The 27,355-nt window shown below is 39.3% G+C and overlaps 2 protein-coding genes, 2 long non-coding RNA genes and 1 other non-coding gene across 9 annotated transcripts in view; 3 read left to right on the top strand and 2 right to left on the bottom strand.

Moving 5' to 3' along the window:
* LOC103451182 (sister chromatid cohesion protein PDS5 homolog B-like) overlaps nt 1-18,277 on the bottom strand; it is a 28,446-nt gene extending 10,169 nt beyond the window's left edge. Inside the window, exons 1-11 of one of the 3 annotated variants that reach the window (XM_070827147.1) lie at nt 17,986-18,220; nt 17,624-17,811; nt 17,394-17,552; nt 16,959-17,079; nt 16,018-16,239; nt 15,729-15,856; nt 15,493-15,638; nt 15,256-15,413; nt 15,011-15,160; nt 14,888-14,936; nt 9,021-9,147 (exon numbers count right to left, since the gene is read on the bottom strand). In XM_070827147.1, coding sequence (XP_070683248.1) covers nt 15,629-15,638; nt 15,729-15,856; nt 16,018-16,239; nt 16,959-17,079; nt 17,394-17,551 — 639 coding nt within the window. In that variant the 5' untranslated portion in view covers nt 17,552; nt 17,624-17,811; nt 17,986-18,220 and the 3' untranslated portion in view covers nt 9,021-9,147; nt 14,888-14,936; nt 15,011-15,160; nt 15,256-15,413; nt 15,493-15,628. Of the gene's footprint in view, nt 1-9,020; nt 9,152-14,887; nt 14,937-15,010; nt 15,161-15,255; nt 15,414-15,492; nt 15,639-15,728; nt 15,857-16,017; nt 16,240-16,958; nt 17,080-17,393; nt 17,553-17,623; nt 17,812-17,985 lie in introns of those variants that run through there. The other 2 variants (XM_070827148.1, XM_029107117.2) reach the window with 2 other exon arrangements.
* Nucleotides 18,278-21,610: 3,333 nt separating this feature from the next.
* Nucleotides 21,611-22,519, top strand: LOC139198243 (small ribosomal subunit protein eS27y-like). Its single transcript, XM_070826697.1, has 3 exons — nt 21,611-21,894; nt 22,007-22,035; nt 22,158-22,519. The coding sequence occupies exons 1-3, from the start codon at nt 21,790-21,792 to the stop codon at nt 22,288-22,290; spliced, it is 267 nt and encodes an 88-aa protein (XP_070682798.1). The 5' UTR covers nt 21,611-21,789; the 3' UTR covers nt 22,291-22,519.
* A 2,727-nt stretch (nt 22,520-25,246) lies between these two features.
* Nucleotides 25,247-25,737, bottom strand: LOC139198195 (uncharacterized). The gene is made up of 2 exons (XR_011583468.1): nt 25,600-25,737; nt 25,247-25,450 (listed from the first exon to the last, which is right to left on the bottom strand). It is a non-coding gene; the product is annotated as an uncharacterized lncRNA (long non-coding RNA).
* Nucleotides 25,738-25,871: 134 nt separating this feature from the next.
* On the top strand, nt 25,872-27,267 carry LOC139198424 (uncharacterized). Of its 3 annotated transcripts, none has more exons than XR_011583886.1 (4): nt 25,872-26,089; nt 26,444-26,510; nt 26,882-26,968; nt 27,077-27,267. It is a non-coding gene; the product is annotated as an uncharacterized lncRNA (long non-coding RNA). The 3 variants fall into 3 exon arrangements; XR_011583888.1 differs by having other exon boundaries at nt 26,886-26,968; XR_011583887.1 differs by lacking the exon at nt 27,077-27,267 and having other exon boundaries at nt 26,882-27,009.
* On the top strand, nt 26,879-27,026 carry LOC114826711 (small nucleolar RNA snoR135). The gene has a single exon (XR_003775767.1). It is a non-coding gene; the product is annotated as a small nucleolar RNA snoR135 (small nucleolar RNA).
* Nucleotides 27,268-27,355: the final 88 nt, after the last annotated feature.

Below are 27,355 nucleotides of genomic sequence, written 5' to 3' on the forward strand. Positions count from 1 at the left end.
GGCTGCCAAGGACTTGATTGCTAATAGAGCGTTGAACGCTCAACTGTAGGCCTAAGAGGACCCCCACGGCACCAAGTACATGAGGTAAGTGCAACTTCCGATCTTCATTCACAATTGGCTAATCTTACTTCTATTGTTTCGCAGATGGCCGAGGGAATGAAGATGCAAGGACCTGTGATATGTGGCGTATGTTCTATCCAAGGACATGTCTCCGAAAAATGTCCTCAACTCATCAAGAATGGCGGATGGGAGAGTGCGAATGCCATTGGGTTTCAAAGCCAAAATCAGTCAAGACATGATCCATACTCCAACACATATAATCCGGGGTGGCGAGACCACCCAAATTTCAAGTGGAGGGATCCCCAACAACCTCAAAACCAAGGAGGCTTTAGGCAACAACCCCGGGATTCTTTCCCAAAACCTACGGCCCACCCCAAAATCAAGCCCAATCCGGCCCAAGTGCCTCAGGTACGTCTCTTGACAATGATGCACTTCTTAAGATACTAACTAAGTTGTCTAATGGGCAGGAAGATCAAGCTAAGGCTATGCAAAACCAAGATAAAAGGGTGGATCAACTTGAGAAACAAATTGGGCAGATTGCCGAGTTTGTAGGTAAGTTTCGAGATCCCGGACAACTCCCTAGTTCAACCATTCCAAATCCGAAGGGAGGGTTCGAAAGTGCCAAAGCAATCACCCTAAGAAGTGGTAAGGAAGTTGGGGCAGGTCCTACATCAAAAACAGGTCATAATGAGGATGAACTTTTGCAATTGGAAGAGGAGGAATCAAGGTTGCCCACGGCAAAGGTGGTTCCACCTATGCTGCAAGCTCCTAATGTCCCAAATCTGCCCAATTTGTCCCACAAAGGTAAAAATGTGTCAAATTCAGTTCATACTAATGTTTTCCCTTCAATTGTGCCTTTTCCTAGTAGGTTCATGCAAACGAAGAAAGAAGAGGCAGAAAAGGATATCCTTGAAACCTTTCGGAAAGTTCAAGTTAACATACCTTTGTTAGATGCAATCAAGCAAGTTCCAAGGTATGCTAAGTTCTTGAAAGAGTTGTGTACCACTAGGAAGAGGATGTCGACTAAAGAAGTGGTAAAGGTAGGTGAGAATGTGTCCGCCATCTTGCAACGCAAACTACCTCCAAAATGCAAAGATCCAGGTAGCTTTAGCATTCCTTGTGTCATTGGGAACACTAGATTTGAATCTGCCATGCTTGATTTAGGTGCTTCTATAAATGTTATGCCATATTCCATTTATGCATCTATGAACTTAGGAGCATTGAAAAATGATGGGGTAATAATACAATTGGCCGATAGATCTAACGCCTATCCAAAGGGAGTTTTGGAAGATGTTCTTGTGCAGGTTAATCATTTAGTTTTCCCGGCGGATTTCTATGTCCTCGAAATGGATGAATCGGACCATGCTCCTTCGCTACCCATTCTACTTGGAAGGCCATTCATGAAGACGGCTCGGACGAAGATTGACGTGTATAGTGGAACTTTGTCCATGGAATTCGATGGGGAAGTTGTTAATTTTAATCTTTCTGATTCCATTAAATACCCTAGTGAGGACCATTCATGCTTTTCTATTGATATAATTGACTCTTTGGCGCAGGGATATCTCGACGATTTGAATAACGATGCGCTTGAAAAAGTCATTACACGAGGCATGGAACTCAAAACAAAGGGGGCAGATTGCATGCATACCCACGGCATACATGAATCATCCCATGCCGTGCCCCCTAGTGAGGAATTACTTGAAGTTGTGGCTGCCCTTGAGTCCTCACCTAAGCTTGATGGTAAGTATACTAACCGTGAGTCCATTCCCATTTCGACTAACAAATTGCTTCCATCCATAATTCAGGCACCTATACTTGAACTCAAGCCTTTGCCGAGCCATTTGAAGTACATTTTCTTGGGAGAAAATGAAACACTACCTGCCATCATTTCCTCCTCCCTCACGGCACAAGAGGAGGAGAAATTGCTTCGAGTTTTGAAGGAGTTCAAATCTGCCCTAGGTTGGACATTGGCCGATATTAAAGGTATAAGCCCTACAACTTGTATGCATCACATATTTCTTGAGGAGGGGGCCAAACCAACTAGAGAGGCTCAACGCCGTCTTAACCCTCCGATGATGGAAGTAGTGAAAAAGGAGATCATAAAGCTTCTAGATTGTGGGGTTATCTATCCAATCTCGGATAGTAAGTGGGTTTCGCCCGTTCAATGCGTGCCAAAGAAGTCCGGAGTGACGGTGGTAGCTAATGCCGAGAATGAGCTTGTCCCTCAACGTATTCAAACCGGTTGGAGGGTGTGCATTGACTATAGGAAGCTAAACACCACCACGAGGAAGGACCACTTCCCATTGCCGTTCATTGACCAAATGCTTGAGAGGTTAGCGGGTTATGCTTTCTATTGTTTTCTTGATGGTTATTCTGGTTATAATCAAATTGTTATTTCACCCGAGGACCAAGAAAAAACCACTTTTACATGCCCGTTTGGAACATTTGCATATCGTCGCATGCCTTTTGGTTTATGTAATGCACCTGCTACATTTCAAAGATGCATGATGAGCATATTTTCTGATTACGTAGAAAAGATAATTGAAGTGTTTATGGATGATTTTAGTGTATTTGGTGATGCGTTTGATAGTTGCCTGCATAATCTAAGTTTGATCCTAAAACGTTGTGTTGAAACTAACCTTGTACTTAATTGGGAAAAGTGTCATTTTATGGTTAAACAAGGCATCGTTTTAGGTCATATAATCTCTGAAAAAGGTATTGAGGTTGAGAAGTCGAAAATAGATCTTGTACGTCACTTACCCTCTCCGACTTCGGTTAGAGAGGTTCGTTCGTTTCTTGGCCATGCAGGATTCTATCGTCGGTTCATCAAAGATTTCTCGAAGATAGCACAACCTCTTTGCCGACTCCTACAAAAAGAAGTGGCGTTTGAATTCACAAAGGAGTGCACGGCATCATTCAACCAACTCAAGGAGTTGTTGACCACAGCACCCATCATTGTTCCACCGGATTGGAGTCTACCTTTCGAGCTCATGTGTGATGCGTCCGACTATGCTTTAGGAGCTGTTTTAGGACAAAGAAAGGACAAGAGGCCGCATGTCATTTACTACGGCTCACGGACGTTGAACGATGCACAATTGAACTACTCCACCACGGAAAAAGAACTCCTTGCCGTTGTCTTTGCTTTAGATAAATTTCGATCATATTTAATTGGAACTAAAGTAATTGTTTTCACTAATCATGCAGCTCTGAAGTACTTGCTCACCAAAAAGGAGGCCAAGCCACGGCTAATTCGATGGATATTGCTACTTCAAGAGTTTGACATAGAGATTCAGGACAAGAAGGGAAGTGAAAACGTGGTGGCTGACCACCTAAGCCGAATGGTGCATAATGAGGAGCCTTTGCCGATTTTGGAGACATTCCCCGATGAACAATTGCTGTCCATTAAGGTTAGTGCACCTTGGTATGCCGATATTGTTAATTATTTGGTGTCAAAACGTATTCCAAGTGAGTTCACTAGGCACCAACGTGATAAACTTAGGCATGATGCACGGTTTTATGTGTGGAATGATCCGTACTTATGGAAATTTTGCCCCGATCAGATTGTACGTCGTTGTGTGCACGATTCTGAATGTTATTCAATTTTGAGTTTTTGTCACACATATGCATGTGGAGGGCACTTTGGCACACAACGCACTGCCCTTAAAGTGTTACAATGTGGATTCTATTGGCCTAGTATTTTTAAAGATGCTAAAACGTTTTGTTTAACATGTGATAAATGCCAACGAATGGGTGGTATTAGTGCTAGGGACCAAATGCCGCAGGTTTCTATCCTAAATGTTGAAATTTTTGATGTTTGGGGTATTGATTTTATGGGTCCTTTTCCTTCGTCGTATGGTTTTACATATATTTTGCTTGCGGTTGATTATGTGTCGAAGTGGGTGGAAGCAAAGGCCACCCGGACTAATGATTCTAAGGTGGTTGCAGATTTTATTAGAACTAACATTTTTGCAAGGTTCGGAATGCCACGAGTGATCATTAGTGACGGAGGGTCACATTTTTGCAATCGGACCATTGAAGCGTTATTGAGGAAATACAGTGTCACCCATAAGGTTTCTACACCTTACCATCCTCAAACTAATGGGCAAGCCGAGGTTTCCAACCGTGAGATCAAGCAAATCCTAGAGAAGACCGTTGGGCCAACGAGGAAGGATTGGAGTTTACGGTTAGATGATGCACTTTGGGCGTATCGTACGGCGTACAAAACACCCATTGGGATGTCCCCCTTCCGACTTGTCTATGGCAAGGCGTGCCATCTTCCTGTTGAATTGGAGCACAAAGCACTTTGGGCCATCAAGAAGTTTAACATGAACCTCGAGGAAGCAGGAAGTCAAAGGAGATTGCAATTGAATGAGCTTGATGAGATACGGCATGAGGCGTACGATAATGCAAGCATTTACAAGCAAAAGACCAAAGCTTTCCATGACAACATGATCCGTGGGAAATCATTCTCAATTGGGCAGAAAGTGCTATTGTTCAATTCCCGTTTACGTTTGTTCCCCGGTAAGTTACGTTCTAAGTGGATTGGACCGTTTGTTATTACTAACATATCTTCTTATGGTGCCATCCAGATTCAAAGTATCAAAACAGGTCATGAATTCCAAGTGAACGGACACCGTTTGAAGCCATATTATGAGAACTTTGTTGAACAAACCGTGGAGGATATTTCTTTGGGTGCCGTGGGCACAAATGGAGAGTGAATGGGCCTTTCGTCCGGCTGCAAGACGTAAAAGAAAGCGCTACTTGGGAGGCAACCCATGCAATTCAACAAAGGAAGACCAAGGAATCACTCCAATTCTAGATTTGCGTTCCTAAACTCTTCCCTTTGTTATTTATTTCGAATCTGCCTATTTAGTTGTTTTAGTTGCTGTTTGTGTGTTTCTTTTTGTTTAGTGTGATTTTATGCTTGAACCATTGAGGACAATGTTTGATTTAAGTGTGGGGGGGTAACTAAGTGTTTTAGATGCAAATTCGTGGGATTTTATCACCCTAAACTTGAAGACTTGTTCCTTGCTGTTTTTAAGTGTTTTTGAGCAGTTTTGATGTGTTTTAGTGTGTTTTGAAGTAAAAATCCGAAAATTACATAAAAATTTGAAAAATTTGTTTTAAAAACCCAAAAAGAGTTGTTTTTGTGTGTTTGTTTGTGTCTTAGGGTACCTTCCAACACAATGATGAGGATTCGGTTTGTAATTACATGGCTGTTAAAGAGAGTGATTAACATGGATGAAAGTTTGATTTACTCTTTGTTTATGCTTAGTTGTGGTTATAACTTATGAATTCACATGTAATCATAAAGGAAAAAATCAGTTTTTGTAACATGCTTGAAGGAAGGAACTCAAACAAACGCTACAACCTTGTGAGACTTGAGCCTAAACGTTTATTTGGAGAGTTAAAATCTGTGCATTGTTGATTTCTAAAATCGTTGCATGATCTCATTATTCTTTGCTTGGTTATTACTTAGAAGGCGTTTCATCATTTAGTTCCAAATGCTAGAACTCATGCCCACTTCATTCAAAGCATGTCATTGAATTGCATAACACATATTCAAGATAAAGTTGTGTAGTGACCACAACCATAGCCAAAAAGCTGTAAATCCCCTCTGTTATTATGTTTTGTAGGTTTTTAACCCCGTTGAGCTTTGTTTAGCCTTTTCTTTGTTAACCTACATTACCCTCACCTAGCCTAGATTAGGACTATCCATACCCTTGTTCTTAAAGCATAGTAAAGCATGATTCGAATTGAATTCCTTTTGATCTATGTTAGCAGAAAATAAGTGTGGGGGAAGTGTTTTTCATGAGGAATTGTGTGCCATAGGCACGGCAAAGAAAAGAAAAGAAAAAAAAAATTTCGTGGAAAAAGAAAAATTGAAGAAAAAAAATATGAGAAGAATGAAAAAAGAGTTGAAAAGTTGAGAAAAAGAGTTCCAAAGTATTGTTTGTTGAAGTAAGGGTCCAAAACAATGAATTTGACCCTAAGGAGTTGTTTAAGTATCCCCCTTAGATTTGAAGACAACAAATGTAGAAAATACATCGGACTTGGACTTCAAAGGAAAGAACCAGCTATATTTGCTAAAGTCATCAACAAGAAGCAAATAGTACTTGAAACCACTATTTGAAATAACAGATGCTAGACCCCACATATCACAGTGCAAAAGTTGAAGACTTTGAGTTGTTTTTGAAGAAGCTACTCCAAAAGGAAGCTTGTGATTCTTTGCAAGTGCACAATCTGAGCAGAAGAAATCAACAGTGGACTTGCCGTGTAATGCCAGTGTATGATTAGAGATTACACTTCTGAGAATAGAGGAGGAAGGATGACCCAAGCGCCGGTGCCAAACTTTAACAGGAGCTTTAATACTGAGCAAAGCTGTATGTGATGAATTTGAAGAAGTACTTGAGTCTTGAAAAGGATAGAATCCATCTCTAACCGGTCCCCACAAAAGCATCTTCCCCAAAATACGATCCTTGACATTGGATCCATAAGGGTCAAAGGTCAATGAACAATTATTATCCTTAAGAAACTGATAGGCAGACAAGAGATTATGTTTCATGTATGGAACATGTAAAACATTTCGGAGCTGAAAAGAAGTATGAGGAGTATGCAAGAATGATGAACCAATATGATGAATAGAAAGTCCTTTACCATCACCAATATACACTTTGTCCTCGCCAGTATAGGGAGTAGGAGAAGAAATATTGGCAACATCATTGGTAATGTGAAAGGTGGCACCCGAGTCAATCAACCAAGATGGAGATGGTTTGATAGAGTGATTGACATACATAGCAACGAGTTTGGCTGGAGGAATCAGACCACAAATGTCTGGATTCATGCGATCAAAGCAATCAATAGCCTTATGACTGGTAGATCCACAGATTTGACAAGGAACTTTGAAAGTGGAAGAACCTTGAGCTTGGCGAGGGCTTTGATAACTGCGATTGCCACGATTGTTGGAGTAATGACCACGGTTGTTATGGAAGTTGCGATTGCCTCTATGAGAGAAGGAATTGCCCCGATTATTCTTTCCACGATTGTGAGATTTTGGTTGGTGCCATGATTGGAGTTGGTGCTGAGCAGCAAACACAGATGGAGTGGGTAATAGAGGGGGTTGAGATTGCACCGAGAAAGCTTGAAAATGATCAGTTGCAAAAGATGAACTGACATTTTTGCGTCGAGCCATAGACAATTCCTTGGTAAAAAGACGACCATGGAGCTCATCAAGAGAGGTAGAGGACAATCGAAGCATGATTGAGTCTATGAAAGACTTAAATTCATCAAGCAAGCCATGAAGAGTGGCTGCAATAAGATCTCGATCAGAGACAGAGGCACCAGCAGCTTGCAAGGAATCGGAGATTTCCTTAATTTCTTGAAGATACTCAGAGATAGAGTGAGATCCTTTCTGAACCGATTGAAGACGCGACCGCAATTGATGAATGTGAGCCTCTGAAATTCCACCAAATCTCTGTTCAAGCTTCACCCAAAGGTCGCGAGAAGAGGAAACCCCAATCGTGAAAGGGATGATTTCCTCAGAAAGTGTGGAATTAAACCAAATCAAAAGATTTTGATCTTTTTCATACCATTCCTCAAATGCAGGGTTGATGCTGCGATCAGGCAAGAATGGCGGTGGACATGCTTCAGTTCCATCAATGATTCCAAGAAGCTTGTATCGCCTGAGGATTGGGCCAAACAATGCACGCCATGGCAGGTAGTTTGATCTTTTCAGCTTAATCGGCACCATGCTGCCGATGTTATGAATTGTAAGAGAGGTGTAGGAACTTAGAGGACTTGGATTACCAGAGAAATTAGGGTTTTGGATCGACGGAAAAGATGATTCAGGCGGTGTCTTGAGGGTTGCGCCACCATATCTTGCAGAAATCACAAGGCAAGAAAGATCGGAGAAGAAGAATTGAAGAATCGGAGGAGAAGAACAGAGAATTGAGCAAGAATCGATCGATCGATTGAGCGGAAGGAGGAATCGATGCTGTTAAGCAAAATGGCGTGATACCATATAGAAACAGAAAACTTCCTCTGTAAGTTTTCTAATTGTATTTTCTTGACATCATAATTGTACACTGTGAGGATATATATATATATATAGCCTTTGGCTATTTACAACAATACCTCTTAACTGCCTAACCTTATAACAACCCAAACTAATTACAACCATTAGCATAGCTAATCACATTTAGATATAACTAACTATTTTACAGTAACTGAAATGGATGACTTGTCATTCTCCCTAAATACTTATTAGGAGGCAAATGAACGCCATAAAGTGTATGTGATTTAGAAATATAAATAGATTATCTATATAACCTAGTTTATGTGAAGCTGAAACGATATTTTAAAGGGCGAAGGCGTAGGCGTGGCATTTCATGGATACCCCTGCCTAGGCTAAAGCCTTGAGGCGTGAGGTGAAGCCTTACGAGACCTAAATAATTGGGGACTGCTGTGGGTTTTAAAAATAAAAGAAAAAATAGACTTGCCCAAAATGGTGTCATTTTGGGTCAAGTCATTTAAAAAAAAATTAAAGACTTGGCCAAACTGACGTTGTTTTGGGCCAAGTCTTTAAAAAAAATAATAATAATTTTCCTCTTCTTCGGGTCCTCTTCCTCATGAAGAGGCCACCACACAATGCAACCCTAAACCCAGACAATAGAGCCTTCAACTTCAATTTACCCAGACGACAGAGCCATTCGACTTCAATTTCAGGTCACTGATGGATTTGGGAACGCCAGCCACCCGGCTTTAAGCTCACCTCAGCCGCCTAGGCGCGCCTCGACTACACCTAGGCTAGTTTCCATTGGGTAGAGGCGTTATCACTCCCGCCCCGCCTACAAGGCCGCCTAGGCGCACCTCGGGGAGTGTTTTAAAACACTGAGCTGAAAGATACTTAACGATAAATATGGATAAACGAACCTAAAACTCCAAACTCAAGCTAAGCATACCTTACATAGATCTTGGAAAATGAATTGCTTCGAATTATCAATTAAAGCAGCAATTGCTGAAACAGCATATTTTGACTGAACGCGAGTCCCCTCCAGACAAGCCATCTCCACAAAGTGGTGGATTTCACTTCAAAGGAAGAAAAAAAAGTTAAAGCCACTCTCTAAACATTTAAGAAAAAAAAAGGTTTAGATTTCAAAAGGCTTTATATTTAACAAAAGGAACGGAGAGGAAAGGCATCTATTTCTCATTTAACTGATGCTAAAGGAATATACAATGTATAAGCAAATAGCAAAAGTAAGAAGCCCAAATATCATAGCATGTATATTAAAGGTTGGGGTATTTTAACAATTTGACCAGTTACTCCTGTCACGTATAAGGAATAGTCACCCACGCACATTAGAAAAACTAACATACTTGACTTTCAGAATCCATGCACATGTTACAGAATAAAAATCCTTGATTTGACCCTTTTTATATTTTCCTTGGATTGTGTGCACCATGTACAAGCTCTTTTTAATATATACAACAACAACAACAACAAAGCCTTTTCCCACTAAGTGGGGTCGGCTATATGAATCCTAGAACGCCATTGCGCTCGGTTTTGTGTCATGTCCTCCGTTAGATCCAAGTACTCTAAGTCTTTTCTTAGGGTCTCTTCCAAAGTTTTCCTAGGTCTTCCTCTACCCCTTCGGCCCTGAACCTCTATCCCGTGGTCACATATTCGAACCGGAGAGTCAGTAGGCCTTCTTTGCACATGTCCAAACCACCGTAACCGATTTTCTCTCCTCTTTCCTTCAATTTCGGCTACTCCTACTTTACCTCGGATATCTTCATTCCTAATCTTATCCTTTCTCGTGTGCCCACACATCCAACGAAGCATCCTCAACTCCACTTCACCTACGTGTTGATGCTTCACCGCCCAACATTCTATGCCATACAGCATTGCCAGCCTTATTGCCGTCCTATAAAATTTTCCCTTGAGCTTCAGTGGCCTACGACGGTCACACAACACGACGGATGCACTCTTCCACTTCATCCATCCAGCTTGTATTCTATGGGTGAGATCTCCATCAAATTCTCCGTTCTTTTGCAAGATAGATCCTAGGTAGCGAAAACGGTTGCTCTTTGGTATTTCCTGATCTCCGATCCTCACCCCTAACTCATTTTGGCCTCCGTTTGCACTGAACTTGCACTCCATATATTCTGTCTTTGATCGGCTTAGGCGAGGATTCCAACACTTCTCTCCAAAGGTTAAGCTTCGCGTTTACCCCTTCTTGCGTTTCATCTATCAACACTATGTCGTTTGCGAAAAGCATACACCAAAGAATATCATCTTAAATATTAAGTTTGTGATCTTCGCTAGATTGCTCCAGTCATTAGTGTGGATAAGTATGTAAATGGATAGAGACAGGAAGCAAACACAAGATGTACGTGGTTCACCCAGATTGGCTACGTCCACGGAGTAAAGGAGTTCTCATTAATTGTGAAGGGTTTACACAGTATATAGGTTCAAGCTCTCCTTTAGTGAGTACAAGTGAATGATTTAGTACAAATGACATTAGGAAATATTGTGGGAGAATGATCTCGTAATCACGAAACTTCTAAGTACCGGAGTGTGGTATCGTCTTAACTTGCCTTATCTGTCTCGTAGGTAGATGTGGCATCTTCTCTGGAAGTACTCTTCCTCCATCCAGGGGTGGTATCTTTAACTGGTGGAGATGCACAAGGTAATGTATCAATTTCACTTGAAGCTTACTTGTAGTTTTAGGCTTGGTCAAGCGCGATACAAACCATGTAGTAGGAGTCCCCCAAGTCGCCGAGCTAGGGGATCTGCTGAAAGAGGTGACAGACAAGGTAAGCAATCAGAGCTCCAAGCAATCAGTCCCAGATCAGAACTTTGATTTCGAGTTCCGGCTGATTGTTCACATTCTCCCTATCTTGCAGGCAGTATGAAGGATAAAGAGAAGAAAAATGAGAAGAGATGATATGAGATACTTTTGCTTTTGAAGAAGTAACTTTCCACAGGCTTATTCTTAAACTGGGCTGGAGGGTTTTCTGGTTTCCTCCAGAGTATAAGGCCGACTGAAGAATTTGAGGTTCAAAACAAGTCCATCAAATCTATAGTACGTTCGACCCTGCTGATATGGGATACTTTTGCTTTTGATAGAGTAGTAGATGTATCGACACGTGTGCTGTTACGCTTGTCTCCACATGCTTCCTTGTATCCTTCTCACTTGCCCTATCTGTTCCTCAGGCAGATGCGGTATCTTCCCTGGAAGCATAAGATGTTGAAGATGAGTACTCGAGAGCAATGTCAGGTAAGTAATCAAGTAAGGGGTTCCAGGCAGTCAGTTCCTGACTGGAAGCTTGATTCCAAGTGCTGACTGATTGCTCTCTTTCTCCTTGTTTTGCAGATAAGAACAAGGCCAAAGGAAAAGACAGGGAAAAAGCATGATATGGGATACTCTTGCTTTTAACCCTGATGATATGAGATATTCTTGCTCTAGTATAGCTTGTTTGCAGAGGTATTATCGGGGGGAAAGAAAGCTGAATATTTCGAAAGGCTTCTTTGAGAGTGCACTCTTAGATATGAGAAAGGGTTGAGCATTTTTGCAGGTCTGCCTGTCCTTGGGGATGGAGGTCGACATATATAGGAGTCTCCCTAACAACAAGTAGTAATGTTATTCCTTTACCCTGCTTGGTCATAGCACGGTAGTGGGAGCTGCCAGCTTCACATGTTTTAACTCTGTCAGAGCACTTTGAAAAAGTGGTCTGTGGTATCTGGAAAGCTGATGTTGCGTGTGAAGATTACAGACAAGCTTTATCCAAGGAGATCCGGCTCTTGAAGTTGGGAAAGTGGTGCCTCTTCGGTTTTCGAACAAGCAATCCTGTCGGAGATCTGGCTCTCGAGATTCGGAGGACGATGCCTTTTCGATTTTTGAGAAAGCAATCCTGCTAGAGGTCTGGCTCTCGAGATTCGGAGAGCGGTGTCTCTTCGATTTTTGAGAAAGTAATCATGTTGGGAGTCTGGCTCTCGAGATTCGGAGGGCGGTGCCTCTTCGATTTTAGAGCAAGCAATCTTGTTGGGAGTGTTTTCTTGAATGTAAGAAAAGGTTGGGCATGTTTGCTAGTCTACCTTGCCACGAAGCACAGAGGTTGACACACAGGGACTTTCCAATTATCCAGCAGTGGTACTGTTCCTTTACCCTTGTGGGTAATAATATGGTAGCTAGACCTTCAAAATTTATGTGTCTAAACTTTGTTAGTGCTGTTTCTTTGCTATTCTTTTACCCTTCTTGGTCAGAGCGATATAGTGGGAGCTACAAGCTTCACGTGTCTCAACTTTGTCAGAGAACTTTGGCAAAGTTATCTGTGGTACCCATGAGCTAATGTTGCGTGTGGGAAGTGAGTGATTGAACAGTAAGATTCATGTGCTTTCTACTTCACCAGAAATCTTCGACATACTGCCCATAATTTCCGCAAAGCTGAGTGTGCGTGTGACAGGTGCTGACAAGGCTGGAAAAGTAGGTGCCTCTTCGATTTCTGAGATCGGCCCTTGTGGTCTCTGAGCAGCTCAGCTTTTGAGAAAGCAAGCGCCTCTTCGATTTCTGAGATCGGCCTTCGTGGTCTTTGAGCAGCCCAACTTTTGAGAAAGCAAACGTCTCATGGTCTCTGAGCAGCCCAGCTTTTGAGAAAGCAAACGCCTCTTCGATTTCTGAAGCTCTGTCGAGTGCAGATTTTTATAGAGGCTGGCATTAAGTTCCAAAGCACACTTGAATCTCCACCAGTAGAAGCTCCATTCTTGCACTTCTAAGATCTTGATTTGTCCGACCTCTTCTCTCTTCAACACCTTTGAAAATGTCTGCCCTTCCGACCGTCGTTTTGACTTGAACCTTGTTGAAGAGGCAGCCACGCCTTCTCCAGACAACATATGGCGCCCATCCTTCGTCTCCCCTACTGGTCCTCTTACCGTTGGGGATTCCGTGATGAAGAATGATATGACCGCTGCGGTAGTGGCCAGGAACCTTCTCACTCCCAAAGATAACAGACTACTTTCCAAACGGTCTGATGAGTTGGCTGTTAAGGATTCTCTGGCTCTCAGTGTTCAGTGTGCAGGTTCTGTGTCTAACATGGCCCAACGCCTATTTGCTCGAACCCGCCAAGTTGAATCATTGGCGGCTGAAGTGATGAGTCTCAAACAGGAGATTAGAGGGCTCAGGCATGAGAATAAACAGTTGCACCGGCTCGCACATGACTATGCTACAAACATGAAGAGGAAGCTTGACCAGATGAAGGAATCTGATGGTCAGGTTTTACTTGATCATCAGAGATTTGTGGGTTTGTTCCAAAGGCATTTATTGCCTTCGTCTTCTGGGGCTGTACCGCGTAATGAAGCTCCAAATGATCAACCTCTGCTGCCTCCTCCTTCTAGGGTTCTGTCCAGTAATGAGGCTCCAAATGATCCCCCTCCAGTGCCTGCTCTTTCTGGGGCTCTACCGACTGCTGAGACTTCTCCTAAGCAACCTTTGTGAAGGCTCCCTCTTGTTTGTTTATTTTGACTCATGTATATGTACATATTTGTAACTTATCGGGGATATCAATAAATAGCTTTCCTTCATTTCAACGTATTGTGTTAAATACACCAAAGCCTTCTTCGCTAAGTTCTTTGAATTTTCTTTTGTTGAAGCTTATATGTTGAAGCTTTGTGAGTGGAGCATGTAGGTTGAGGTAGTATTCCCTTAATTTCCCGAGTGAGGAAAACTTTTCGGTTGGAGACTTGGAAAATCCAAGTCACTGAGTGGGATCGGCTATATGAATCTTTGAACGCCATTGTGCTCGGTCCTGTGTCATGTCCTCCGTTAGATCCAAGTACTCTAAGTCTTTTCTTAGAGTCTCTTCCAAAGTTTTCCTAGGTCTTCCTCTACCCCTTCGACCTTGAACCTCTGTCCCATAGTCGCATCTTCTAATCGGAGCGTCAGTAGGCCTTCTTTGCACATGTCCAAACCACCGTAACCGATTTTCTCTCATCTTTCCTTCAATTTCGGCTACTCCTACTTTACCCCGGATATCCTCATTCCTAATCTTATCCTTTTTTGTGTGCCCACACATCCAACGAAGCATCCTCATCTCCGCTACACCCATTTTGTGTACGTGTTGATGCTTCACCGCCCAACATTCTGTGCCATACAGCATCGCCGGCCTTATTGCCGTCCTATAAAATTTTCCCTTGAGCTTCAATGGCATACGGCGGTCACACAATGGTGTATGCTGAATGCTTTGAAAATTGCTGTTGAAAGATATCTCAAAGGAAGCTTAACATCTACTAGTTATTGATTTTTCCAGGAAAGAAAAATTTCAAGATAATGCTAAGCCACATTTTGGGCTCTAGAAGCAGTCACAGTGTGTGTGATGCCTAATTGAACACTAGGACATATTTTCATTACTAAAAATACCAAAATCAAGCCAAAAACAGGAAATGAGGGAAAAAAAAATCTTCCACGTGGTGAACCAATACTCAAAAAAATGAGGGAAGCAATTGCTTGTAACATCAGCATAACAAGTCTATATATTCCACAAAGGCTTTGTAAGAACAAGTTTCCTTACCAAGATTTTTCACTTTTGGATTTTAGTAAGAATCCAGCCTCAAGCTGTGTGTTTTCGCATAAATGGACTTGCGTCTACTCTAAATTCATAATCGTGATTTACAAATTAAAATTTTCCAGACATCAGTTAAGCATGCATTTCCAAGAACATAAATTATCTCAAGAAGACACAGCATCCCGATAATGGACAATGCAATATGTATTCACATTTCAATAGGTATATAAAAGTCATCCTTATCAAGTGTGAGTTTCAAGTACTGTACCTTCTCGTTCTTTCGATTGGCCAAATAAGTTTGCATCTCATTTTGCAACCTATAAAACATTTGTACGTTGTAAAGAACAGATCATTCACATTAACTGCAGCAAGAGTAAGTTAGTGATAATACCTTTGTTTCTGAAATAAAATAGAGTTCAAAGCCTTCGTATGAAGCAGGGTGAAAAGAGAGAACAAGTGGATCCAGTGCCTTGTAATTTCCTCAACTGAAAGAACAGCTGGAAATAGATCTTCTGCAAGAACAAGCTCCATATTTTGGGACCTAAAGTAAAACAATAAGAAAAATGATAATAGTCAACTACCACCTTTTAATGCATTGGTTTATTTTAAAAAGATAGAGCATGTGAAAAAACAAACCTGAAATCCATACAATCTTTATCAAAGCATAGCATCAATATTTAACATGGAATCTGTTCAAAGTGGTCACTTATCGTCATGTTGCCTTCAAAGCATTTGTTACAATAATCTCGATATGCTTCCATCAACTTCTGCAGAGCTTTCTTTCTAATAGGTCTCTGCAAATAAAACAAGCAATTATAAATACAAGACAGCATGTGTAACTTAGCAAACTGAAACTTTTTGCTGTAGAAATACCTTCTTGTCCAGAAGTCTTTCAGTGGTCTGAGATATTATTGTGGGAGGAAAGCATATCATATTAGACATGGCAAGATCACAGGCAACAACTACTGCTTGTGTTCTCACTCTATCATCAAAATCTAGAAGTCGACTTTCAAGGGCAGCTGTTTAAGGCAACAAATGAGTATATGTAAGATCCCGAGAATTATATAATCAGAAGTCATATAGGAAACAGAAAATGTTCCATAACTTACGGAGAACTTCTTGTGATTCTGCCCCAGAGGGATTGGTCATGATACCTTTGTGCACTATGGTGATCAGGCAGTGTGAAAAGTTTTCCAATCAAATTAACAGCTTTTAGTTGCACATCAACCTGATCAGTCTATAGAAAAATAATCGGAGTCAGGTGATATTTATTGATTGCTTTTAAAGCACAAGTCAGGACCATAAGAGAACTATGAAGGAAGAGAAAAAAAAAAGATCCTATGCCAAGAGATGAAATGATTAAATCAAAACAAAATGAACTAAGACATGAAGACATACCAATAACTCTTGAGTCAAATTTGGAATGACAGCAAGAAGCATCTGAGGAGCACACCCAAAAAATTTAAAAATGATATAATGGTAAAATTCTCTGAGCTCACTCCCATCAGCATCTCCATCCAAAATACAAGATGTCAGAACCCCACAAACAAAGGACTCAAGTTTGTCTGCGCACGTTTGAATCACAGAAACTGAAAGCTGGGAAGAAGCACAGTCTGCATTCTGTAAAACATAATATAAGAAACAGAATAATATTTAATAATTAATTGAGCTAAATATTGATATCGAGCATGAGCAGATAAGAAGCACTAAATCTTTACACTTTATTTGTTTAATCAAAAGATGTGTCGTAAAACTAATTAAAAATGTAAAACAGTTTACATGAAAATGGGCATTTTCAACGCAATTTCCTTTTGTTTGGCTGTGACTGCAAAATGCCCGTTTCATCCCAAATTCCTTATTAAAACACACATTGTCCAAAATGTAACAAGAGGCATTCCAAACAGTATACAAAAATCTCACATTCACTAATAGTCAATATTCCTTTTTTCCTGTCAGGTTGGAGACCCAGATTAGAAATTAACCCATGATCTCACAAGCAACTAGTACATGAAGAAACAGATTCAATAAGATCCCAGTTTTTCTACTATAATACCAGAACATACTGCATAGGACATTTTCCCTATGACCAACAACCAAATTATGATAAGTGGAATGCAACATTTTAACTATCATGCCACCACAATCCCACTTACTATATATCAGTGAAAATAAATAAACATGCATTGGAAAAAGCTCATATCGTAACAAACATTGCTTTGGCAACCGTTCTACTTAACAATAGTGAACATTGTTTTGATACCAAAAACATGTAGGACTAGTATATCATGTAAATAAATGTTTCTATAAACCATTGTAAGTATACATTATCAAACACTTGCCTTTAACTCCTTCACAAGATTTTGTAGAACCACATTCAAAAGTGGCTGAGAAGCTTCCTCGTTTAGTATATGAACCATTATAGACAAAATATCATTTATCAAACTCTGCTGATGGTGTTGCCTACAGGGAAAAAATGCAAGGGATTATAATTGATGTCATCATAGTTAAGCCACCAAGCTTACATACATTAAAACATAACAAATTGCACTTAACCGATTCAGAGACACTCTAATCTCAGATTCTTATAACTTGGTAAAACATAAAAGTAGAGCATGATCTAGTCATCTAAGTTACAGGCAGTTATTACTTTTCTTTATTCCATGAAAGTGAAAATCTAATCATAGAATGTAATAAGCACTGATTCCTCCAGAATTATCCATTACGAAGAACCCAAACATACAAGAGTAGCATGGAAAGTCAAGACTAGGAATTACCTCACAACAGAGAAGAATATATTAAACATTTCGAGAACTAGATCATTGCAGTTAATATCCAACATGATCACACAACATTTACATCGTGCAACAGTCTCTACTATTTTAGCCCTCCTCGAGAAGAGCGGGCTTTCCATGTCAGCTAGCTCCACGAACATGCTGATAATGAGTTCAAAAGAAGAGTGTAAGCATCTCAAATCGGACATGGGCAAATGCACACATACCCTTACATATTTGTCGGCGACAGGAGGTTCGGGTGCCATAGCCCGAAACATTTCAGTGACACAAATGGCCACTAGAAGCCTGACATCCTTATGCTGAAGCAAGCTATGCACAATAGCTTCTCTCAGGGCTCCAACTTCCTAGAAGCTTCAGCCGAAGAAGCCTGTTCTAACTGTGACAGTGCACTCGCAGCTTGCTGTGAAACGAAGCATACAAATTACAAAACAAGCAAAACCCCAACGATCAACTCAAATCGCTAGGCCGACGAAATGAACAAATTCAAATACAAAACTCCACATTAAACAAAAACCCGCAATTCCAATTCAAACATGGAATTATATAAGCTATTCAAACAAGAAAAATTGCTTACTTGGAGCGATTTGACGATGGAGTCCTTGTTTGGGCGGGTTTGGCGGCGGAGGTGGGTGCCGATTTCGGAGACGAGCTACAGCGCGGACTCAACCATTGGGCCAGTGAATCGGAGAGAAACCCTAACTCAGAGACGGGTATTTTGGCGGTGGTGCAGCGGACGGACATTCGATCAGAGGCGGAAACCGCGATCGCAGGTCTCGGGGAGGACGAGGGCTTGACGAGTGTGACGAGTAAGTGAGTGGACTTCCAGACATTTGAGTGGAGGGGGCTTTAATTGCTGAGAGGCTCCCGCCTTTGGTGCGCGTTGATGGCTTTAATTGCTGAGAGGCTCCCGCCTTTGGTGCGCGTTGATCAAACGCGCCTGTTGTGGGAGTGGTAAGGAAAGTGGAGGTTTGTTGAGTGGGGATATTTTACCCGCCCAAAAACAAATGGTGGCCTTTTGGATTCTAAACCTACCCATGTTTGGGGCTATATGGGGTTATGTGTACCCACCTTTGTCGTCTTTTTCATTTTGCCACAAGTTGTCATTCAGTCTGATTTGATATTCTTCTTCACTTGAGATTTTAAATTTAAATTTAGTGACAATTTCTAGCATACGCAATCAATCTCTTGTTAATCATTACTGATAGCTTGATAAGTCATATAAAAAATTAGGATATTTTGTATAAGTACACCTGAATTAGTAAGTGTGTGCGCAATTTCCATCCAAACTTTTTATTTTAGCAATATACCACCCAAACTTTAAATTTGGTGCAAATCTACAACCTGCATCCAAGTTTTTGTTAAATAATTGGGTAAAGTATAAAAAACTACCTCAATTATTGGTGTCACGACATTTTCATACCTCATCTTTTAAAATTGACAATGTCATACCTCATCTTACGAAATTGTGCTAATGTCAGACCTCCGTCAGTTTTTCTGTTACTTTTTCTATTAAATGCTGACGTGGCCAGAACATGACCCATTTTTATTAAAAAAATAATTAAATATTACAAAATATTAATTAAATATTAAAAAATTAAAACAAAAAAACAAAAAACCAAAAACCAAAAAAAAACATCAACATGTGTCCTCTTCTCTGAGTTCTCCCTCACCCAACCCTCTTTCTCTCTCTTTCTCTCGCCTTTCTCTTCTCTCTCCCTGCAACTTGCATCCCTAAAATCCCAAAACCCATAAACGATTCCCACCCGAGTCATCACCGCCGACAAGCTCTCAATCCTCTGAGCCAACGATTGCCGACTAACCCTAGACCCTTCCCCGCCACTCCCACTGGCATCAAAGCTCTCTTTCTAACACCACAGGTGCTTCTAGTTCCCCCACTTCAAATACCACAACAAGTTGAAATTGTGCAGAGGCTTCGCCCTCTCAGAACCCATCGCCATGGACTTCACCTCCACTCTCTTCTCCTCATCTGACCCGCCTATATACACCATTTATCAGAAACTTAGACCAAAGAGAGCCACTCTCAGATCACAACTCTCTCTGTTTTCTTGCGCCTCCTATGATTTTCTCGGAAAATCTCGGAATTTTTTGGGAAAACCGGAGAGTTTTTCTATTGGGTTGTTATTCTTGTTGTTATTGTTTTGTTTTTCTTTCGCAAATCACCAGAGGGGCAAACTTCGAGGGCAAATAGGAGAAGGGAATGTTGTTGTGGAGGTTGTGGCTAGAGTTAGGGTTTAGGGGCGATTGGGGGTCGTGGCTGTCATCGATGGAGTCAACGACAGAGGTAGGGTTGTCGTCAGTGGGATTGAAGAGGAAGGTTGGGGGGGACGGGTGGGAAGGATTTTTGGGTTTCGGGATTTTAGGGATGCAGGTTGTAGGGAGAGAGAAGAGAGAGAGACGAGAGAGAGAGGGTTGGGTGGGAGTGAACTCAAAGAAGGGGATATGGGTTTTTGGGGAGGGGGACACGCGTTGATGGGTTTTTTTTTTGTTTTTTTTTAATTCGTAATATTTAATTAATTTTTTAATAAAAAAAAGGTCCCGTATCTGGCCACGTCAACATTTAACAGAAAAGTAATAGAAAAACTGATAGAGGTCTGACATTGGTACAAATTCGTAAGATGAGGTATGACATTGTCAATTTTAAAAGATAAGGTATGAAAGTGTCGTGACACCAATAGTTGAGGTAGTTTTTTGTACTTTACCCTGAATAATTTTAAGAGAGTCCACAGTTCTTTTTTATAAAATTCCTATATTCTCTTTGTATTAGAAAATTTATTAAAAAAAAAAAACTAAAATGATCATGAAGTGCTAGCAACATTTGCATTAACTTTTGCATTTGGACATTTTCACTCCTTCAAATGACACTTGCCTATAGCTGCCATTATTTCGGTGGAGAACGAGAGAGTGGGAGAGGACTGGGGAGGGACTGGGTTGGGCAGGGATGGTTATGGTTATGGTTAGGTTGGGTATTGTTTTATGTGTGAATAAAATGATACGTGTAGTTTTAAGGAGTGAAAACGTCTAAGTGCGAATGTTAGTTTAAATGCTGCTAGCACTCCCCTTTCAAAACTCCCCATAGGTAATTTCATGGTGGTAAACAAATTGTGTAGGAAGAGTGCAAGGGTTGGGAGTTGGTGCGGGGATTTAATTTCATAATTTGTTATTGAATTTTTTCAGCTTTTTAATTCGCTTTTCTTCTAACAAATATAAATCAAATTTACTAAATTGTCCTCATATTAGCTCATGTGCTTGGTATCATGACAAGTTAACGACAAAATGGATATTAACTGACCTGGGTGGTAGATTCCCACCAAATATAAAGTTTGGATGGTATATTGCCGAAATAAAAAGTCTAGCTGATAATTGCGCGCACAACTACAAAACAATTTGAGTTTAACTTGCAAATTTTTTTAACATGACGAACAAAATGCACTACTAGATGTAGACCTGATTTCAACAGCTTGATTGATCCATTATTTTCCAAATTAATTGATTTAGTTAGATTGTTTTTTTTTATTATTATTATAAGAGAACATTGCGAATGTAGTTGGTTTCATGTTTTTGTCTTCTCATATATATATTTAGATTTTAATAAATTTTGAACAATATATTAATATCATAACCAATTTTTTCAACTAGGTTTAGTTTGGAAAAAAAACATTTAGTTTTTTAGTTTACAATTACTTCTATTATAAACCTATTAACCAATTAAAATGGTCAAAACCCAGGCCAATAAAACGAAGGGCATTCTATCCAAACATCTCTTTTTATTTCTAACATATTCTTTTTTACTTCTAACACATCTTTTAATAATTTTTGTGATTTAATATTCTTCAATTCATTTAATTCGACAGTAGAAAATTATAAAAATGTATGAGAAGTAAAAAGAAGGGTGTGAATATCATATTCTAAAATGAAAAATGAAAAGAGAAAAGGAAATAAATAAATAAAAATAAGGGAACTTTAATGAAAAGGGTTTAGATCAAGACTATTTTAATCAAAAACCACCCTATAGTTTTCTTTAATCAAAAGCACCTCAAAATTAATCATAAGGACAAGGGCCCCAAATTTCACACGGGCTGGATTACAGAGCCCAAAATGAACAAAGTTAAGTTTCCAAAATCACCCCAACAGAAGCCAGCCCTTGGTGAATTGAATGAAGGATTGTTTGGTGCATATCTTCTAGTATTCAGAGGTTGCCTTGTCATGGTTTCCTCTGCAACCAGTTCCACCAAAGGTGTCAACCAAAATACCAAATCAAAATTGCTCTCTCACCCGCCATTGTTGCAAGCTCGGTCTCTCCCTAGAGTCTTCCATTCGCGGTCGCCGCTATTTTCTACGATCTTCGATTTCAATCAAGATGGTGCTTCAGAACGATATCGATTTGCTCCATCCATCAGCTGAGCTTGAGAAGAGGAAGCACAAGATCAAGAGGCTTGTACAGACCCCCAACTCTTTCTTTATGGTATGGATATTAATCGATGGATGCTTACGCTTTTGGGTTTTGTATTTAGGTTGTTTAGTTTTGAATGTTTAAGTGGGATGATACTAGTTTTGAATGTTTTGAACTTGAATAGGATGTCAAGTGCCAGGGGTGTTTCAACATGTGAATTTTTATCCTTTTTTTGCTGTTTTCGTTTAAGTACTTATTAAATTATGTGCTAAATTAGAAAATAAGAGTACTTATTTGTTGTTTAAAAGTGAATGTAATCGAATATATTTGTGCAGAACCACTGTGTTCAGTCACTCGCAAACAGTTGTGGTGTGTGGGAACTGCCAGACTGTGCTGTGCCAGCCTACTGGTGGTCGTGCCAGACTCACCGAGACCGAGGGTTCCTCTTTCAGGAGGAATGGGGACTGATTGTCCTGCCAATACCATTTTTGACTCATGTTAGTTTATGTGAAAGCAGGCATTTTGAAGGTTCATCTCGTGGAAGAAAAGAAATGGGTGCTGCTGTTGTTATTGTCCGGTTATCTAGGTTTGGGTTTCGATATTTAATTTTGTTAGGATCGCTCTGGACTTAGTATGACAATGCTGCATTTTGATTCTGTTTTAGTTGAGTTTGCTATTTGATTGTATGAGATGTCAATTACATCTTGAGATTATATATTAAAAAAACAAAAAAAAAATACCAGATTAAAATATGTCTAACGTTTGAGCAAAATGTTGTATGACCTTCATCTTAATCATATGAGCTAATTACATAACAACCCCCGAGGTTTGAACCCGCTGTCAAAAAATACAAACAATGTTTCATATTTTTTTTATTAGATGTGATTGCAAGTGAGGTTTGAGCTACTTGTTCAGTAGCAAAAGCAAAAAAAGCAGAAGAGAAGGTAATGATTAATCATATGTTAAGTAGCAAAAGTTAGAAGATTAGAAGAAAAGGCAATTGTAAATTATATTAAATTCAAAGAGTGCAGGGCATCAAATACCAAAGAGTCAAGATTCCGATATAAAGACTCAGCGGTGCTTATTAGCTATGTTAATGGAATGTTGTGTTTCAACTTGTAAGATGAGAAAATTTGTAGTATGTACTTTGATCTATCTTCATGGTCACAATCTTATATATGCCATAGCCTATATTATATATTGGGATTGATGATATCATCCATAGTATTGTAATTAAATTAGTGGTAGTGCATAGTATTTTGGTTCTGTTTCAGAAATAGTGTAGGTTATATTGCTGTAGTTCCAGAAATAGTGTGAGTTATTTTAGTTCAGTTTCAGAAATAATGTGGGTTATTTTGCTGTAGTTCCAGAAATAGTGTAGGTTACTTTGGTCCAATTTCAGAAATAGTGTTGGTTATTTTGCTGTAGTTTCAAAAATAGTATAAGTTATTTTGGTTCAATTTCAGAAATAATATGAGTTATTTTGCTATAGTTCCAGAACTAGTGTAGGTTTTTTTTGTCAAATTTCAGAAATAGTGTGGGTTATTTTGCTGTAATTTCAGAAATAGTGTAGGTTATTTTGCTGAAGTTTTAAAAATAGTGTGGGCTTTTGGTTCATTTTTAGAAATAGTATGGTTTATTTTGTTGTAGTTTCAGAAATAGTGTGAGTTATTTTGTTGTAATTTCAGAAATAATGTGGATTATTTTGCTGTAGTTCCAGAATAGTATTGGTTATTTTGGTTTAGTTTCAGAAATAGTGTGAGTTATTTTGGTTCAATTTCAAAATAGTGTAGGTTATTTTGTTGTAGTTGCAGAAATAATGTTGGTTATTTTGGTTTAGTACCAAAAATATGGTGGGTTATTTTGGTTCAGTTCAGAAATAGAAGTCAATATTCAATTTTGTAACCTATTCAAATTTGTTGAAACCAAGAAAGAAAAGAGTGCATGGCATATAGTGGAGGTTCGTGAGGTATTTTTGAGCATGGCAAACTGCTTTCCTCTGCGTCTCCTCTCTTTAGGTCTGCTTTTGGGTTTTTGTTTGAATGCATGTGATGTTGAAGTCCCTTCTGCCTTTCCATCCTATATGATATCTACTAATTAAGTTCAGAACCCAGTTAAGCGTCAACATATTCCCCATTCGCTTGCCATTGCCATATACTCTTTTACTTGCTGAACATTACTCATGTATAATTAAAATTGAATTGATTAAGTCTCGATTGATCTCAATTTTTAAGGGCAATTGAGCCAGGTTATGTCTTTTATTTTTGAGGTGATGGGGTTTGAGAGGAGCTTCAACTATTTATGGCGTGCATAAAAATTTGTAAATGAAATTAGAGAAACTAAAATGAGAAGGAAGAATTGCTCATCTACTAATTTATTAACTACTAAATGAAATCAGAGGAATTGAATTGAAAAAGATTTAGACTGAGGAAGATTTAAAATCAAACTCGTGTTGAAATGCTTATCAAAATATTTATAGAATCAAAGTAAGATTAATATAAATTTCTTATAAGCTATTTATAAAGAGTCAGTTTGAGATTGTTGCGAGTTTAAAAGTTGCTACCACTATTTTTTAGAACTAAACACCGGTACTATCACTAGTAGAACTGAACATTAACTATTTCTTAAAACTGAGCACTAACTAATTCTTAAAACTGAAAACTAGTACTACACTATTTCTAGAACTGAACATGGGTACTATCACTATTTCTTAAACTGAACACTGGTACTATCACTATTTCTTAAACTGAACACTGGTACTATTACTATTTCTTAAACTGAACACTGACTATTTATGAAACTAAACACGAGTACTACACTATTTCTAGAAGTAAACATGGATACTATCACTATTTCTTAAATTGAACACTTGTACTACTACTATTTCTTAAACTGAACACTGACTATTTAAGAAACTAAACACGAGTACTACACTATTTATGAAACTGAACACTAGTACTACACTATTTTTGAAACTCAATTCCCGTACTATCACTATTTCTTAAACTAAACACGGGTGCTACACTATTTCTGAAACTCAACACTGGTACTATCACTATTTATTAAACTAAACACTGACTATTTCTAGAACTAAATAAGGATACTATCACTATTTCTTAAACTGAATATTAACTATTTCTATAACAGTTTGGGTTCGTGATGAGAGGATACAGAGGTTATGAAGATACAAAAAGCTAAGGTTTCCCGTGGGGAGCTTGAAAAATTAAAAAGAATGGTATGAAAAATAAAAAGAACGGTTATTTAACCAAAAGATCAAAAATAGATCCCACTGATTGTATATGGGCTTATTAATTTCACATATCCTTCCTTCACACACATGAATTAAAATATATAGTGGAAGCCATCAGAGAGCTTAAACAATTGAATATATTGTAATCCATTCTCCACGTATGACTGCTATTGATTTGCTACCAATCTTTTTTCATTAAGTTCATATGCTGTCCCAAGGCAACAATCATATGCTACAGACTACAGTACCTTGTCAGGAATGATCACCGCACTACGAACAATTATATATCAACAATCCGCGCGCACATCTATTGATGAACAGGAGGTTTGTATGAAAATGCAGAGCAAACCCGGGATGAAGAACACCATCTCCAGCTCTCTGGAGTAGAAAGACTCGAATAGATATTATTTAACCAAAAGATCATAAATACATCCCGCCGATTGGGGAAAAGAGCGTGAAAAATATCTTCAAAACATACAAAAAGCAGAAAGAATTCAAAAGAAAAAGATCATAAATGAATGATTTACCATGGGGAACTCGAAGGGATAAAATTGTTCGAAGTGCGGTTGGAGTCGGCCGGCCGTTTGTGAGGGTTGGGTTTTATGCGGTTTTGGCAGTGCATTGATCTGCGTTTTTGTTGCTTTGCTTGCGGGTAGTAGTTTGGTCTGTTTCACGAAAAAACTAACGGAAGGTCAAGGGTAAAATTGGAAAAATTGGGCCATGTTGATTGGACTGATTAAGTGTTGAGCTTTGTCCTAACCATTAAATAAACTTATTAGATGGTTTTTTATTAAAATACAAGTTTTGAACCTTATCGTTAATTTTCCTTAAAAATAAAGCCCACCCCAAAATCCCTCGTCGTCCCCAAACCCCCAGTTCATAGCATACCACAACACCGTCCGTTCCGCCATCCCGCCATCCCGCCATCATCAGTCTCACTCTCCCACTCTCCCTCCTCGCCACTCGCACGCGCACTCGCCTTTCCTTCTCCTCTAATCCCCCGTTCAACTCACACAGGTTTCTATCTCACGCTTTCCATTTTTTCCCTCCAACTGAGAAATTGGGAGAAGGGTTTTGATGAAATCACATTGGGTTTTTAAATTAAATTAATTTTTTTTTTCCTTTCAGTTACTTTCTGTGCACATAATATATGTTGTATTGAATTGAGTATTTTTTAAATTGGGAATATTGTTGCCCTGATGATTGCGTATTCGGATTCGCGGTTTTTTGTTCTGCATTTGAACGTGGTTGTAGGTTTTGTATTGAATTTGTGGTCAAGTAAATTTAAAGTTGTAGTATGTGCATTTGCTGATCATGTTTCTTGGTGTGAATTTTTTGTGTCTTTCTCTAACAATCTCATGGATTATGCAGTTACTTGGCGGAAAAGAGGTTGCGTAAAATGGAGCATCAAATCGTCAATCAGAGTTCTTCGAATGAGGTATGAGTGTGTGTGTGTGTGTGTGTGTTTTATGATTGTATCAACGGTAAGAAATGTGAAATTTGCTCGGTTAGTTGCCCATTTTGTTTCTTCATTGTCCGGTAGCTTTACGCCTATGGTGGAAACTATTTAGGGAGTTCGGATCAGTTGACCCTAGTGTGATTCGCTTCGTATTCCTCCTCCTACACATACACACAATGTACACTACCTTCCTCTCATCCTCCTCCTCCTCGCAGTTTAACCAATTTCTGCAACTTTTTTCTCTATTTGTTTTTGTATATTTCTGAAGGTTGATTTTTATTTTAGTTAATTGGTTTTTTTGTTGTTGTGTAAATGTTGATTTATGTTGATTAATAAATGGAAAAATGAAGGCAGGGATGGTGTGTATCAGCGTAGTGCTAGAATCAGTGCACTCTGATCCGAAAGAGTTCCCTGCAACATGAAATCAAAAGGGGAAGGTGGGCAGTTGTTCTTCATCCACCTGTTGAAATTTCAACTATCATCTTCCCCATATTCCATTGTTTTGTTTATGCCATTTTCTGGGTCATTTGGTTGGAATGAAACAGTTTCATCTTTGAGGACAAAGGTGCTAGATGCAGGGAGGATATGTGGGATAAAGTTCGACTATGCTCCTCTCTTTGGGCTTCAGTTACTAAAGAATTTAAAGACGTGTCTTTCTCTTGTATTTTGTTTAATTGGAGCGCATCTGTTATCTAATTCTGTGCTGCTCTCTTCCTTTCCCCATTGTATATCTTTTTCTTTTGATATTAAAATGATATCGTTTCTATTAAAAAAAAAATTAGTAAGGGAAATTGAAACATTTCTAATATTTTTTTTTTCAACAG

Source organism: Malus domestica, chromosome 08, assembly GCF_042453785.1.
Source record: "Malus domestica chromosome 08, GDT2T_hap1".
Taxonomy (NCBI): domain Eukaryota; kingdom Viridiplantae; phylum Streptophyta; class Magnoliopsida; order Rosales; family Rosaceae; genus Malus; species Malus domestica.